Here is a 15,885-nt window from a genome sequence, read left to right on the forward strand (position 1 = left end):
CGTAAAGAGGAAGAAACTCGAGTCCTTCCTAGGGGTGCAGGCAGAAGGGGCTCTGCTCCGGGACGCCCACCCAGTTAAGACCTCTTACCTCCCTGCTCTTCATTTGATATTCTGTGGCAAGGGAGTTGAAATGCACCCTTCTCTGTTAGCTTCGGGCGTTTCCGTAAAGTGTACTCCTCGCTCCGCAATCTCCGCATCGGGGTGGTTTGTGCGCTTCCCCACCATCGAGTCCCGACCTCCCCTGCACTCCGCGGCCTCTGGCTGAACCCAGCTCGCCGTGGGAGAACGGCGGGGGTGTGGCCCAGTCGCCCCGCCCACGCGCCAGCTGGCCCTGCCCCCGCGCAAACGTCATCACGTCCCGTCCCCGCTCCTCAGTTACGTCATCAGGCTCCGCTCCCCACCATGTGTCTCTGGCCCCGCCCACAGGCGTCCCGTCCTTCACGTCACCCGGCCCCGCCTACTACCCCACCCACGCCGTGTCTAGCCACCCCTCCCTCACGCGTCGTCACGCCTGTCCCCGGCCCTAGCCGCACGTCGCTCCGCCCCGCCGCTTCACGTCCCGCCTACCTGTCCTCCAGCTGCCGCCTCGTCCTCTCGTCCCGCCCACAGTCTCCCGGCGACTTCGCACGTCGCCTCGCCCCACGTCGCCCCGAGCCGCCTCACGTCGTTCCGTTTGTACGTCTTCCCGCCCCGCGTTTCCCCGCCCCACGTCTCACCGCCTCGCGTCACCCGGTCGGCCGTCGCTCAGCGGACATGTGGGCGGCTCTCGGCGGGGCCGGGGGTCTCCATGTGGGGCTCCTTCTGGGCGGCGCTCGAGGCCTGCACAGCTCGCCGGTCTCCTGCGGCAAGAACCTACTCAAGAAATTTGCTTCGAAAACCAAGTACTGTTACCCGCGTGGGGGCGGGGGCGCCGGGGACTGTGACCCAGCGTGGTGGCTCCGCGGGCGGGGGGCTTAGCGGGGCAGGGGGTTCGCGGGCGGGAGGCTCGGCGGGGCGGGGGCTCGGCGGGGCGGGGGGCTCGGCGGGCGGGGGGCTCCGTGGGACGGGGCGTCCGCGGGCGGGGGGCTCCCTGGAGCGGGAGGTTCGGCGGGCGGGGGGGTCCGCGGGCGGGGCGCTCGGCGGGGCGGGGGGTCCGCAGGGGGGTTCACCGCCGGCGCATTGGCCGGCGCCCGAGCTCCCAGCCGCGTCAGTAAGCGCAGCTTCTGCCTGTTAGGTTAATGGCTGTTGAAAGCTCACCAGGGAGCCCACCTCTGACAGTTAACGTTTTTCCCACCCAGCCTTTTTTCTGTTCTTTTACACAGCTGTGACGGTAAAGTTCTAAGTCTCCTAAAAGCTAAGAGTGCCTCATGAATTTATGAAGCAAAGTGATGTATACATTTACAGTCCACTCTGGGGCCGAGGTTCCCAATCCTCGGATTCAACCAACCTTGAATTGAAAATGTTCCGAAAAAACTCCAGAAAGTTCTAGAACACAAAACCTGAACTTGCCTTGCTGGCAACTATTTACGTAACATTAAGTAACCTAGAGATGATTTAATGTATCCGGGAGGATGTGCGGAGGTTATATGCAAATACAGCGCTTTGAGCATCCTCCAATTTTGGTATCTTTGGGGTCTTGGAACCAATTCCCCACAGATACTGAAGGATGATGATTCTTGTTACTAGAAGCGTTTTTCGGGAGAGTAGTTGCATCACATAAAGAGAGAAGGAAGAATTTCCTTTCCATATTGGTGCGTTCTCTGTGGGGTTAATTTGAGGAATAAAGAAAGCTTGTCGGGATAGTTTTTTTATGACGAGAGGTAAGTATAATAAAATATGTTGATTTCATATTGTTAATTCAGTTGTAGATATGGATATATGTATGTTTTTGTTTTAATACACTTTTTTAAAACTTTAAGGTTTACAGAAAAATTGGGAAAGATGAGTAGAGTTCCCATGTAAGCACACTCAGGTTCCCTGCTATTAACCTCTTATGTTGGTGCAGCACATTTGTTACAACTGATGAACCAGCATTAATACATTATTATTAACTAAAGGCCGTGCCTTATTCACGTTTCCTTAGTTTTTCCCTAACGTCTTTTTTCCGTTCCAGTATTCCATCCAGGGACCGCATTACATTTAGTCGTCATCTTTTTAGGCTCCTCTTGACTGGCAGTTTCTCAAACTGTCCCTGTTTTGATGACCTCGACAGCTTGAAGAGTACTGGTTAGATATTTTGTAGGATGCCCTTTTGTTGGGATTGGCGTGATGTTCTTCTTTTGTGTATACTGGGGTTTGGTTTTGGGGAGGAAGACCACAGATGTAAAGTGCCATTTTCATCACATCCTGTGGACACATACATGCTCTCAACGTGGTGTATTACTGTTGATGTTGGTCTTGATGACTGAGGTCATCTGTGTCTGTCAGGTTTATCCACTGTAAAGTTACCGCCCAGCCCCCCAATTCCATACTGTCTTCTTTGGGGGGAAAGTCACCGTATGCAGCTCACGCCTAAGGAGTGGGGAATTATTCGAAATTCATGAATTCGAAATTTTGCAGGGGAGATGTGTCTCTTCATTTATTAACTCATCAGGATGGTCTCATGGGTTATAATCCAGTACTACTTAATTTTGCTCAAGTTGTTTCAGCTTTGACCACTGGGAGCTCTTCCAGGTGGCTCCTATATCCCTTTGACACATCCCGTTGTTACGGGGTTTTGAAGTAGTTTTTAAATTAGAAAACTTTTTTTTTTTTTAGCACCTCCTTACTTTCTGGCACCACAGGATGCCTCAGCCCTAGAATCAGCCATTTCTCCAAGGAGCTCTGGTTCCTTTATTGGAAACAGGCGTCAGAAACCATGATCTGAGAGCTTAGTATGTTTATTGCTACTGGGGTGTCTGTCTTTTAGACCCTTTCAGATGGCAAAGCAAAAAAAAAAATAGTGTTTATGTTAATCCCTGTGTCTGTGCTTATCTAGGAACGTTTCTGCGTGTCACCACCTGTAGCTGTAACAAGTGAAACTTGAGTTCATACTGATCTCCAGCCCTAATCCACGAGCACACGAATCATTCTCACTTCCTTCCCTTGCTTATCTGCAACAGCGAGGGGCCTGGATCCCCCATCTGCCTTCTGTTGACTTAGCTGTTCAGTCCCCGTTGTTGTGTGGCGGTATCAGTCGTTAACCCTCCCCTGGGAAACAGCTTTATTCAGTAGAGGACAGTGCTCATGTGCAGTTTGGTAGGTGTGTTTTTAAGGTCCTCGTTCTCTACCTTTCGGACGAGAGGTGGACTTTAGGTAAAAGTTACGAGCTTGAACTGAAACTGTTGTCTGTCCCCACAACCCATGCTACTGTTCATTGGGTATCTAAATCTTTTAGGCCCCTAGTAACCTAATTTCTGTGTCCAGGGCTAGCCCCTTAGAAACAGTTATGACATTAGCTTTTGTAACTGTTTCTTATTTGATTTGCCATCAGTATCCAGCATAGTTCTTATTTTCTCCCCATAGGAAGAAGTTTTGGTATGAAGGTCCTTCCTTGGGCCCTCACTTGGTAAGTATAGAGCAGTAGCGATGAGCCACTTGAGAATCTCGGTGGGTGTGAGGCTCCAGAAGTCGGCACCTCTCCGGCCCTTCCATTTCAATATTGGAGGGGACAAGGTCTGTAGAGGAGGGACTAGGTACACTGGAACCACAGAATTTTTACCTTTAAAGCAAAATTACACTAGGGGACTTCCTGGCAGTCCAGTGGTTAAGACTCTGCACTTCGGCTGCAGGGGGCGTGGGTTTGATCCCTGGTTGGGGAACTAAGATCCCACATGCCACACAGTGCGGCCGGAGAAAAAAGAAAACAAAATTTACGGGATGTCGTATCTGTTATCAAATTCTAATATGGTAATGTCCATTCAGTTTGTGTGTGTGTGTATGTGTAACACAGATATGTGTAGATACACAGGCATACCTTGTTTTATTGCATTTCCCAGATACCGTGTTTTTTACAAATAGGTTTATGGCAACCCTGCATTAGCAGGTGATGTTAGCATTTTTTAGCAGTATTTTTAATTAAGGTATGTATATTGATTTTAGACATATTGCTGTTGCACACTTTAATAGACTACGGTATAGTGTAAACATAACTTTTATATGCACTGAGAAACCAAAAAATGCGTGTGACTCACTTTATTGTGATATTTGCTTTATTGCGATGGTCTGGAATGAACCTGCAGTATCTCTGAAATATACCTGTACTGTGAGAGTTTATGTAATTAATGGTTCTTGATAGAAAAAAATACACTGTATATACTAGAAACCAGTGAATTGTACTTTTTAAGAGGGAGAATTTTATGCTATGTGGATTATATTTCAATAAAATTTTGCGGGGGAAAATAATATATGCTTGGCAGTACTCTTGATCTTTAAAGGATGGTAGGTAAAATCTAGAAGGGTCCTGGTCTGTAAAATAAACTATCTTCATGAAAACTAAGATGGCCGAGAATGACCTTTATCGTCAGTTATACAAGTTTATGTACAGTTGTAATGTTGCCTGTGTGTCTGCCTTTCTTCTTAACGGAGACTCACAAGCCGTCTCAGTTGGCATCCCTGACAAAGAGCACCTCCAAGAGAGCCAGGAGGGAAGACCACGTGCGCCTGAGGGCCCTGAACGGCCTCCTCTACAAAGCGCTGACTGAGTTGCTGTGCACCCCGGAAGTGAGCCAGGAGCTCTGCGACTTGAATGTGGAGCTCTCCAAGGTAGGCCTCGGGGCCAGGGAGGGACTGCGGGCCTCGCCCCTCTGTCGCCGCCTGACAGTTAGAAAAGGCAGGAGGGATGCTCAGTGTGGCCATCTGGGTATTAAGGAGAGGAAGGTGCTTGTGGGGTGCAAAGGCAGGAGTCTCGCTATGCACGGTTGTGGGGGGGCCAGACAGCACCGAGGGTGCTCAGAGCCCAGTAAGTGATGAAGTGGGGCGTCTGAAGGTCTGGGGGTCAGGTGAGTGGTGGACGGTCTGCCTTTATCTTGGTGTAAAGACACGGGAGGCTGCTTCTGCCGTCTGTGCCCCCAGGGCGGAGTGCGTGCAGCCAGAGGGAAAGGAGGAGGAGCAGTAGCAGCAGCTGAGGCGTTTCTGTGCGTGGGGCCGAGGTTGGGCTCCGCTCAGGGAAGGGGACCTTTCCCCCTTCTCCAGCGCTGTGCTTGGGGCACTGGCCCTGGCAGCGGGAGCCTGAAGCCAGGACTGCCTGTGAGTTAGTGCTCCTGTCCTGACGCACTCTGTCTCCAGGAGCCCAGGTGAGCTGAGGGTAACTGGGGCTGGGCTCAGGTCTCTCTGACTTCAGACTTCTCCGCCTGCCGCGTGTTCTGGAGGACGACTGTCTCTGAGGCTCAGAATGCAAACATGGAGGCCGTCCTGCAGAGGAGCGCTGCGCACATGAGGTGAGGCCTCTCCTTGACCCTGCCTTCCAGCTGGTTTTGTTCACTATTTTTGCTTTAAGGAAAATTTGGGAAGCATTTTCTTGAATTTCAGAGCAGAACTTACGCCTTCATATAAGCCATAATCTAGGTCAGCAGTTCTTGCAGTGTGATCCCGGGTCCCCAGGGACCCCTGAGCTCCTTTGTAGGGGGAGGTTGATGAAGTGAGAGCTTTCTCACAATGAGGTGTGGTTTTCCGTTCTCACCGTGTTGACATTTTGTACTGAAGCCATGGGGCTAAAACTGCTGGCCCAGATGTCCTGGTGGTCATTGTAGCTTCAGCACATGCTCATGGTAGTGCACTGCCAGCTTTATTTAAGAATATCCGTGACGCGTATCTCGACCCTTTGGCACATCTTTTTAGTATCTGTGGTGGGAAGTGTGCAAGAAGCTCTGATGGTTGTCTCGGAACACTGCAGTTGCTGATTGTGACCCAAAATAGACACTTCAATTGAAAGAAGTGAACTAACTGTGGTTATTCAGATGTGGGTATAGGACAGACATTTTCTCCAAAGTGAGCAAAGTGAACCTGTCACTTCAGGGGCACAACTGACCATATTTGTTGCCAGAGGTAAAATTTAAGCTTTCAGTGAAAATCCGAATTTTAGAAAACTTGTATCCACCACTTTGAGTTTTACAGCCTCATGGTACGTAAGACCCTTTTGATGAGATTGGACGTGATGTATTGTAAAATACATCATCACTCTGAAAATCTGTGTGACTTGGTGAACCAGTCACCTTGGTCTTCTAAAAGACCAAGGCATGAGGTTACAAAATCACACACGGGGAGAGATCAATTCAAAGGGCAAGAGGGCCAATGGATTTTAATGTACAGAGAATGCTGTTCATTGATCTGGTTTCAGATTCCACATTGCAATCTTTAATAAACTACTGTTTGTTGAGTTTTTGTGTAGCATCAAAGAAAATCTACACTTTTCTGAAAGGCTGTTCATATACTCTTTCCTTTTCAGTTACAGATCTGTGTGAGGCCAGATTTTCTTCTATTTTAAACAAAATAACAGAACAGATTGAATACAGATACAGAGATGAGAATCCAGCTGTTCCATTATGCTAGGTATTAAAGGAATTTGCAACTACATAAACAATGCCACTCTTCTCATTAATTTCTTTTAAAATATAGTAGTGGGCTTCCCTGGTGGCGCAGTGATTGAGAGTCTGCCTGCCGACGCAGGGGACACCGGTTCGTGCCCCGGTCCGGGAAGATCCCACATGCCGCTGAGCAGCTAGGCCCGTGAGCCATGGCCGCTGAGCCTGCGCGTCCCTAGCCTGTGCTCCGCAATGGGAGAGGCCACAGCAGTGAGAGGCCCGCGCACCGCAAAAAAAAAAAAAAAAAGTTACTTTAAATGAATTAATAAATACACATATTTTTCAGCTTTAATTTCTAGTCTGGTATATGTTGGTAGATGTAACCCACATAAACAAAAGGTCTTTGGCGTCCTCAATAATATTTAAGAGTATAAAGGGTGTCCCGAGACGAAGGATTTTGAGAACCGCTGAGCTGGGTGAGAGTAAAGAAGCTACTCGGTTTTCTCCTCAGTCTTAAAGATGCAGAGACCTGGCAGAGCAGCCCTCGGGACTGGAGTTCCTGCTGTTTTCTGGTTAGTTTTTAGGTAACAGAAAATTCAGTTGAACAGAATGTCCCTTTTCCCAACTCTTTTGATCACCAAGGTTTAGTGTAAAGGTTTTCCCATAACTGCGTCACTGAGCACATGTGCTGTGTGTCACAGCAGTGTTTTCACTGGATACTTGTCGCCCCTGGATCCGCATGTATTGCATGATTGGGTAACGTGAAGATTGTTTCTGTGTCTGACGGCCGGCAGCCACGCTTCTGTGGTGCTGTTGCCGATGAGTGTCGGTCGGATGGAGGGACGAAGCACTGGCAGGTTGCTGGTGCCCAAACCACAGAGCCCAAGGCCACAGTGATGCCCAGGAATGTCCCAAGTTCACGTCAGACTATTTATAAGGTTCTCAAAAGTTGCATTTAGAGAATTAAAAACAATTGTGATCGTGCGTTTTGTATCCCTGTTGAAATGTGGCAGTTAGTTGGCTAAGGAAGACTTCATCTTTGAAGAATGTGATAAGCAAAACTCATGCCTCGGGGCTTCCCTGGTGGCCCACTGGTTGAGAATCCGCCTGCCAATGCATGGGACACGGGTACGAGCCCTGGTCCAAAGATCCCACATGCCGCGGAGCAATTAAGCCCGTGCGCCACAACTACTGAGCCTGCCCTCTAGAGCCCACAAGCCACAACTATTGAGTCTGTGTGCCACACTAAAGCCCGCGCGCCTAGAGCCCGTGCTCCGCAACAAGAGAAGCCACCGCAGTGAGAAGCCTGTGCACCGCAACGAAGAGTAGCCCCAGCTCGCTGCAACTAGAGAAAGCCCACGCACAGCAATGAAGACCCAATGCAGCCAAATAAATAAAATAAATGAATTAATTAATTAAAAAAAATCATGTCTCACCTCTTTGTGAGATGACATTTTCTGTTTCTGGCACTGTCAACCCTCCACCAAGTGTCACCTGTGACTGCACAAATCTCTTTCTCTCTCCAGGCACCTTTTGATGTCCCAGCAGACCCTGAGGAACATGCCGCCAATAGTGTTTGTTCAGGACAAAAGAAATGCAGCTTTAGTGGAGGTAAGCCTTTTACATAATTACCTTTTTATGATGTAAACTTTTATATGGGTAAGATTTTAAATTTAATTTTTAAATATTCAAAAGATAACGTATACAGTTTTTAAAAGGTAATAGAAGGGTACAGATGAAAAGTAAGGCACCTGTGCCCTTGTTCTCAGCCCTGTTCCCCAGAGGTGACCACTTCGTATGGCTCTAATGTTCTAGTGCTTGTCAGTACAGCCCTGACTAGGACGGCAGACCCCTCTCTCCCTCAGTTCACAGACTTGAAGCAGTCAGAGCTGCCCTCCTGTGCTTACCTCCTTCTCTCACTTCCCTAGATTTCAGTCTGTCTATGGTTACTTTACACTGTTAAGGCTGACACACTTACGTCCTGTCCTGTAGCTGTAATTGTTTCATAATTATTTTCCTTGTTTTAAGTATAGATTGATTATAAAGGTTAAAAACCTGTTAAAACATACGTATGTCTTAATCTGGGTGGTGGTTACTTCGTGGTTATTAAGGTATGTTATACTTTTAAAAAGTTTACTGAAAAAAACAGTAGCATTTATTGGGTTATTATTAGGTGGCTGTTACTCACTGTAGGACTAGGTAGTAGTTAGATTCACAGAGGGGAAAAGATCTGATTGTACATTGTTGTCTTTGTTATTCATGATACTAGCGATACTGAGAACATTATGTGGATAATAACTTTGATAGATGTGTGAGTTCCTAGCTAGAAAGGGGAACAGGAGTGAAGTTGCTGTGCCGCTTACAGCTCAAGTGGAGTTTAGGTCATGGGTGTGCTGTGCAGATACTCAGCAGGAATCCCTGGGCACGTCAGGTGGGGCTGGTGGGAGGACCCACCTGTCTCAGAGGATGAGCCCTCAGCTGGCTTGTCCCTCTCTCTGTGGAGGAAGAATTCAGAGCTGCAAGGTCCTACCTGGCTGTGTGGGTTCCTTTCCAGAAAAAGTCACTGGAGGGAGGGAGGTGCATGCACGCTTAAGCGTTTCTGGGAGGGCCTTATTCTGGAGGCTGTGCTGATGGGTGTTTGCATTGGAGACCTCTAGCGTCTGTCCTGCCCCGTGTGCTCTGGGGAAGTGGCCAAGGGTCAGACACCTGCCACGCGGTGTTGGTGGGTCCTGCACGTGCCCAGAGCTCAGCTGTTGACCTGGGGGCCAAGGGTCGGTCAGGCCTCGGCTGGCACCTCACTGTAGTTAGAAGTGAAGGCTGGACCAGAGGGGTTTCTGATTTGGGTAGGTGATCATTTGAGGGCATGGTCATTGCTTCCCCTGGAGTGAGTCAGGGCAGTGTTTTTCAAACACTGTGTATGTTTTTAATAGATTTAAAGTCAGCCATTGATAAAGCACTTGGCTAGAGACAGAAATTTGAAATTGGGAGTCCTGGACGAAACTTTTTGAGTCTTCTATCAGTCCGTTTATTTCTGTCTTATATTGGTTGCACCAAAAATCACAGGTAGTTGCAACTGCTAACATTTACCAGTTTCAGCAGCTTACTTTGCATCCTCAGGATAATCTTCAGGTCACTGGTCTGGACATTTGAAAGAGAACTAGTAATAAGCTCTGTCCAAACTGAACCCTGAGTAATTCAGCAATCTTGATGGTACTGCCAGTAAACACACGCAGAGTTGCTCATCAGGAGAGCAAGAACAAAAACCGGGTTCCAGCGCACACCCCTCCGTGAGGGCTTTCCTTACAGGAGTGAGGGTGCGAGCGCCGAGGGGTGGGGCCTGGCGGGAGGGCGGCTCACAGCGTCCCGTTGGAGACTGGCCGTCCCCAGGGAAGCTGAGTCTGTGACTCTCGAGGCCTCCCCCACAGTACCCACGGGCACGGCCGGGAATGTTGGCACAGGGTTTCTCGCGAGTGCAGTTAGCAGAATGGACGGATGTGCTCTGGAGCAGTCATCTGACCCACCTCCCACCGGACGTGGAGCCAAGGAAAGGCCACGCTCTGAGAGCTTCTGTTCATAAAACGTTCAGGAAAAGCCTGGCTAATCTTTGGTGTTGGAAGTAAAAGTAATGGCTGTCATGGGGAGGGGAGTGAGCAGGAGGGGCCTGAAGGAAGCTTCTGGGCTTCATCTTCTAAGTGTCGCGGGGATGTCCACAGGTGTGTTCAATTTGTGGAATGTCACTGAGCTACACTTAATGATTTGTGTACCTTTCCCATAGATGTTGCACTTAAGTCGAGGTTTTTAAAATGCTGATTTTTATTGTAACTATAGAGGAAAAAACTTTTTTTATCTGAATTTTTAAGGGAAACACATAAACTCTGACACCAGTATTCTGGTACATGCACACTCGTCTCCCCACTGACGGTCAGGCTTCCGAGAGCAGGTGTTGGGCAGCCGGTGCCCACCACGCGAGGGCACCCACTGCCCCACTGCGCATGGTCTGGCCCCACCAGCTGAGCTCAGAGCTCCCCTTCCACACAAGAAGTTAGCCTGGTGTTAGAATTCGAGGTTGTGTTTGGATTTGGTTCTTTGTTAATAAAACAAGCTTTACCGAGGTTTAATTTATGTTGAGATGTGCCTCCTTTGACAAACGCATACCTTTGTGTCCTTGCCACCCCTGCTCACCCCGGTCAGCTCTCCCCTACCACCCGTCTGATTTCAGTCACTGTAGGTTAGTTTTGCCTGGTGAGATTTCTGCAATTTCACATGAATAGAATCGGGATGTTGTCTTTTGCATCTGGCTTTGCTCAGCACAGTGTTTTTGAGATTCATCCATGTTGTTTCATGTGTAAGTAGTTCCTTTTTTATTGGTAAGCAGCATCCATTGTACAGCTGTACTGCAGTTTACTTACCCATTCACTTTTTGATAGTCAATTGTCTTTTTTCCCAGTCCTTGGCTATAAAGAGTGAAGCACTGTGAATATTTGTGTACAGAGTTTTGTGGATGTATGTTTTGTTTCATTTAGGTCAGTTCCTAGGAGCAGCAGGCGTATGTTTGACTGTCAGAAAGCTGCCAGGCTGCTTTAACCACGGCCGGGCTGTCGGCACCCCCACCATATCGTCAGGGTCCCTGATCCTCCACGTTCTCGCCAGCCCCTGGCGTTGCCATCCTGATGGCTTAAGCTTGCATTTTCTTTTTTTTTTTTTTTAATTTTGGCTGCTGCTGGTTCTCTGTTGCAGCATGCCGGCTCTTCGTTGCGGGCTTCTCTCTAGTTGCAGCGTGCGGGTTTAGTTGCCCTGTGGCATGTGGGATCTTAGTTCCCCGACCAGGGATGGAACCCGTGTCCCCTGCATTGGAATGCGGATTCTTAACCACTGTGCCACCAGGGAAGCCCCCTAAACTTACATTTTCTTGATGACTAATTATATTGAGCATCTTTTCATGTGCCTACTGGTCATTCCTCCTTTTGTGGATCAGTTAAAGTCTCTTGCCCATTTTTAATAAGGTTTGCTTATTATTGAGTTGTGTAGGTTCATTGTATATCTGGTAGAAGTCAGTTGGCAGAAATCTTCATTGTGAATGTTTTCTCCCACTTTTAACTTTGGAGGAGGCCACTTTGTCCTTGTTTTGTAGCATCGTCAGTCCTGTTCCTGGTATTTTCTGTGGACTGATTTGTCTCCAGTTCTGCTTCTTTTCACCTTTGTGGTTTGATTGGTGTGTCACCGGTTGCTGATGATGCTTTAGTTCTTGCGTATGACAGGGCCTGGTTGTGGACCAGGCTCGCCTGGGCTTGCATTGAAGCAGGAGGTCGGGTCTCAGTGCGCGGCCCCAGTAGGACGACCTGGCGGCCGTCAGAACAGACGCGTGAAGGTGGAGAGGCCCTCGACGGGCCCTGCTGAGGGGCAGGGTCTGTCCCCAGCGTCGGCCCCTCAGCCCCTGCAGGACCGGAGCCACACGCTAGACTTGGGACGCTCACGTTACCGCATGGGGGGGTTTCCCCGCAAATTCTGTGGCAAAATTGAAGCATTTTATGAAACTTCGTTAGAAACCAGTAAGCGTTAGTAATTCAGCTAATATTTAACTGGTTTCTTTGTAAATTTGACTAACATTTACAAGTTTTAAGTGTAGTTTTTAAAAAGCTTCAGTTCTTTATCAGAGAAGGTGTGATTAAGGTAGCGGGTGTGGGCAGTGTCACCGGAAGGAAGGATGTCAGGCGGGCTTGAGGCCTGTGGTTGAGTTGGCACCGGGCAGCGGATGCTCGCACTCAGCTGGCGCCCGGCTCCGACACAGGCAGTGGTGTGGCTCGAGAATCACCCTCTGTCTGTTCCTTTTCAGGTTGATCGGTTACTGGCAATTGCCGATTTTGGACCCCCGGATGAAAAAGACTTTGTGCAAAATGATTTCAGGTGATACGTGTGGGCATATGTTTTTGATTCGGGCAGACACCCAGGTGTGGACTTGCTGGTTTTCACAGCAGCTGCACAGTCCTGCCTGTCCCCAGCCAGGTGTCGAGGGGCAGCGGGCCCTGCTTTGTGCCCTTGGGTCTTGCCCTGGAGCCCAGCGTGGTGTCGGCGTGCAACTAGTGAACTACCCAGCACCTGGGCGAGGCTGTCAGGAGGGCCTTGGGGGTCCACACAGAAGTGCTGGGGCCTGGACTCTGAGTGCTGGCAGTAGCGGTTCATTCTCTCCACTCCCTTGTCACACTGCTGCCTGGCCGGCCCTGTTCTCGCACTTAGGGAACATCTGTGAACAGTAAACGTCAGGATAGGCCTCTGAGAAGGTGACGTGAGGATTCGGGGGTGGGGGGAGCCCCATTCCAGGTGAGGGAGCAGCTGCACCACGTGTCTGGCCTGTGTTCCATAGATCAACTGTGTCAGCATCATATGGGTACCGTCAGGGCCTTGGGGTGGGGACCCCCAGCCACCCTGCCAGGGGATGGGCTGCAGCACTCAGAGCCCTGAGCTAGAGCAGAGGCCCCAGGCAGCAGTGAGTCCCCGGCTTCCGGATCAGCAGTGAGTGGACGTGGGGAGAGGCAGGTGGGGAGCCCTTCCAGATCAGAGAGTTAGGGTTAGAGGCATGATGTGGCCAGATTTGGGTTTTGAAAAGATTGCTCTGGTTTTGCTCTCAGAATAGACTCTTCTCTTTTGGTTCATCAAGTAACCTGAGTGACAGATCTAAAGAACCCTCCCCCGTTCCCCCGTCCCCCCAGTAATTCTGTTTAACTAGCTTAGTGTACTAGCCATGTTTAAGTGGGGAAAACATGAAAACGCATTTAATGTCAGTACACAATGGCTGCACCAGAAGTATGCTGGCCTGAGCGACACACGGGCTCCAAGAGTGCTGGCCGAGAGGTTCTGGACTGGAGAACGCCAGACCAAACCCCACTTCTGTCCAGTTTCCACAGTTTCCCTTAGAGAGGTGTTAGGACCGTGCATAAGCAAATGGCTGTAGGAAGTATTGTGCATGGTGTAAATTTCTTCTCCCCTGCAGCACCCCCGAGGCCCTGGACACTACATCGCCGTGTGATACCCTGGGCCCTGCCGCACCCTCGAGTTTGTATGGGATCGACCACGAGGCTCTCAACAAGCAGATCCTGGAGTACAAGAGGAGGAGAGAGAAAGGGCTTGGGAGCGTGGGCCCAGCGTGGCTGGAGCACACGGCTGAGCTGATGAGGAAGAGGAAGGCCAAGCCCCGCATGGACGACGACCTCTCTCCCAAGGACTGCCTGTGGGAGACGGGGAGTGACGAGCCCCTGGACGACGGGGCCCTTCCCGAGGAGCACACCCCGGGGTGTGCATGGGGGCTCCAGGGGCAGAGCAGGCACCAGAGGCAGAGAGAGAGGATCGCGGATCCTGACCCGCTCCCGTGAGCACGCGGAGACCCGCGCTGCTGGTTTCCCTCCGGGATTCCCTTGTGCAAGTGCGGGCGGAGCCGTGTGGGCGTCATCTCGGAGCCCTGCAGACCTATTGCTGTGCTGCAGTGAGAGATGGGGCGAGGCTGTGGAGAGGGTGTGAAATCTCTTCGGTCGCTGGCGTACGGTCTGCCCTCCGTATGTGGGGTTCCAGGCTTGCATGTTTGCTTGCTCACTAGAGTTTGTCCACGGCCCCCAGATCCATACTTGTGGCCCTTTCATGGTCGTTCTCGGACACGCACAGACCAGTGGGATGCACACGTGACCTTGTGGTGTCACAAGGCACCGCTCTGTCTGCTTTGTTCATCTCGGGCTGTGAGCAGCCACCCTCTCTGATCGGGTTAGCGCCACGTTAGTGCCTTCTGACAGATTTCACTCACGGTGCCTAAGTGCAAGAGGCTGTGATGTGTCTCCTAGAGAAAGCACGTGTTAGATGAGCCTCGTTAGGAAATAAATAAATCATTTAATTCTGACACAGAAACGTCCTGGGCTTGGGGCATCTCCATTTCCCAACTATCATCAACCTTGAAACACTGAAAATGATAAAAGTTCAGATGACTGGAGAAAGGTACACTATTAAGGTAAAGCAAGGAAACCTGTAATGTGGCTTTTCAGGGAGAGTAATTTCCCTTCTTGTAAACTGTTTCAGGAAGGAAAGCATCGTCTTGCCTCTGCAACAGTGGCAAGCCCCAAATGCCACTTTCCCTGTTGGCATCTGGGACCAGGTGCGGTGGCCCAGCAGGGATATGGCACCAAGAAGCTCCGTCTTTGCCGGGACAGTGCCCCCACTGAGGGAACAGCATCCCGGGACGCCCCTGTGGATGTTCCAGGCGTGTTGCTGTTGGAGTGGGGCTTGTGGGATCCTGCCCCGGAAGGGTGCACATAGCCTGTGAGGGGGCTGTTTCCATTAGGAGTGTGGGTTGCTTACACAGCCCCTTATGACCAGAGAAGAAATGTCCAGAGGGAGGATTGACCTGTGTTAGAATGTACACGGGATGTGTCCTGATCAGGTGTGATAAGATGACAGACTTGGAAACCGCTGCCTCGAAAGAAGAGTTCTTGACTCACAGCTCCCGAGAGGAGGGGTGCACCACGCTGCATGGGGCCCACGAGAAGCACCAGGGTCTGTGAGCAGGCTGAGGGCGAGGAGGAGGCGTGGCCGAACCCGTCTGGTGGCTCCTGGAAGACGGAGTGGGCGAGGTAGGGTGAGCAGGTCTGGGCAGGCCTGGGGTTGGGCAGCTGGAGTCATTCCAGCAGGCTCGGCTCTAGGGGTGGCTTCCACTTGTCCACTCCGTGGCCCTGGGGTGACTTGGGGCAGAGGAGACACTGGCCTGGGAGGGTAAGAGTTGGGGAGGGCTCTGGCTTGGCTGGTTTGCGTGTGAGTGGCGTGCTTACAGGTGTCCCCTGTCATCCCGGGGAGCTAGCCAGCTTGCAGAGGGGTCTCTCCCCAGCCTACAGGCCCCCAAGATGTCAGAACATTACAGAAAACAAACAGCGTGGTTAATACCCGACAGCACTGAGCAGTCTTCTCCACTGACTGCGTCTGGGTCTACACTGCAGAAAGTGCCCAGATCCCAAATTGCGAGGGGCAAGCATGGGGGCAGGCGCCAGTCAGCAAAAGGCGATGAGTGCAGTGGCCCTGTGAGTGCACGAAGCCGGGACCATGGGAGAGGCTGAAGTTAAATGGCAGGAACAAGAGTCTTGCTCAGACCAGGATTTTTGGTTTTGCTGCATACTCTTACAGGAAGGGGTTACAGTGGTTTGTAAGGTACAAGAGGGGCCAGGAGTCGGACGGGGTAAAAGGAAGGGGCCTGGAGCGTGGCCATGCATGTCCTCCACAGGCCCTGGAGCGCCGGTGCTGGGATAGCTGATCCCTGACAGCCCTGCTCCTGCCCCAGGCACCTCTCCACAAGTGCAGATGCCGTCTGATAGCTGCAGGCACGCTGCACATTTGATGTGAAAAGAGACAAAACTGAATACAGCACGCACCCAGCTCA

At 50.7% G+C, this 15,885-nt stretch overlaps 1 protein-coding gene across 1 annotated transcript; it reads left to right on the forward strand.

Moving 5' to 3' along the window:
• The first annotated feature begins 715 nt into the window (after window positions 1-715).
• Window positions 716-14,369, forward strand: RBFA (ribosome binding factor A). Its single transcript, XM_060119319.1, is given in 8 exon segments — window positions 716-881; window positions 3,484-3,526; window positions 4,546-4,722; window positions 5,284-5,396; window positions 8,006-8,090; window positions 12,313-12,383; window positions 13,468-13,768; window positions 13,771-14,369. Coding segments are annotated over 8 exon segments (981 nt in total). The 5' UTR covers window positions 716-753; the 3' UTR covers window positions 13,834-14,369.
• The last annotated feature ends 1,516 nt before the right edge of the window (window positions 14,370-15,885 follow it).

This window comes from Mesoplodon densirostris, chromosome 15, assembly GCF_025265405.1.
Source record: "Mesoplodon densirostris isolate mMesDen1 chromosome 15, mMesDen1 primary haplotype, whole genome shotgun sequence".
NCBI lineage: Eukaryota > Metazoa > Chordata > Mammalia > Artiodactyla > Ziphiidae > Mesoplodon > Mesoplodon densirostris.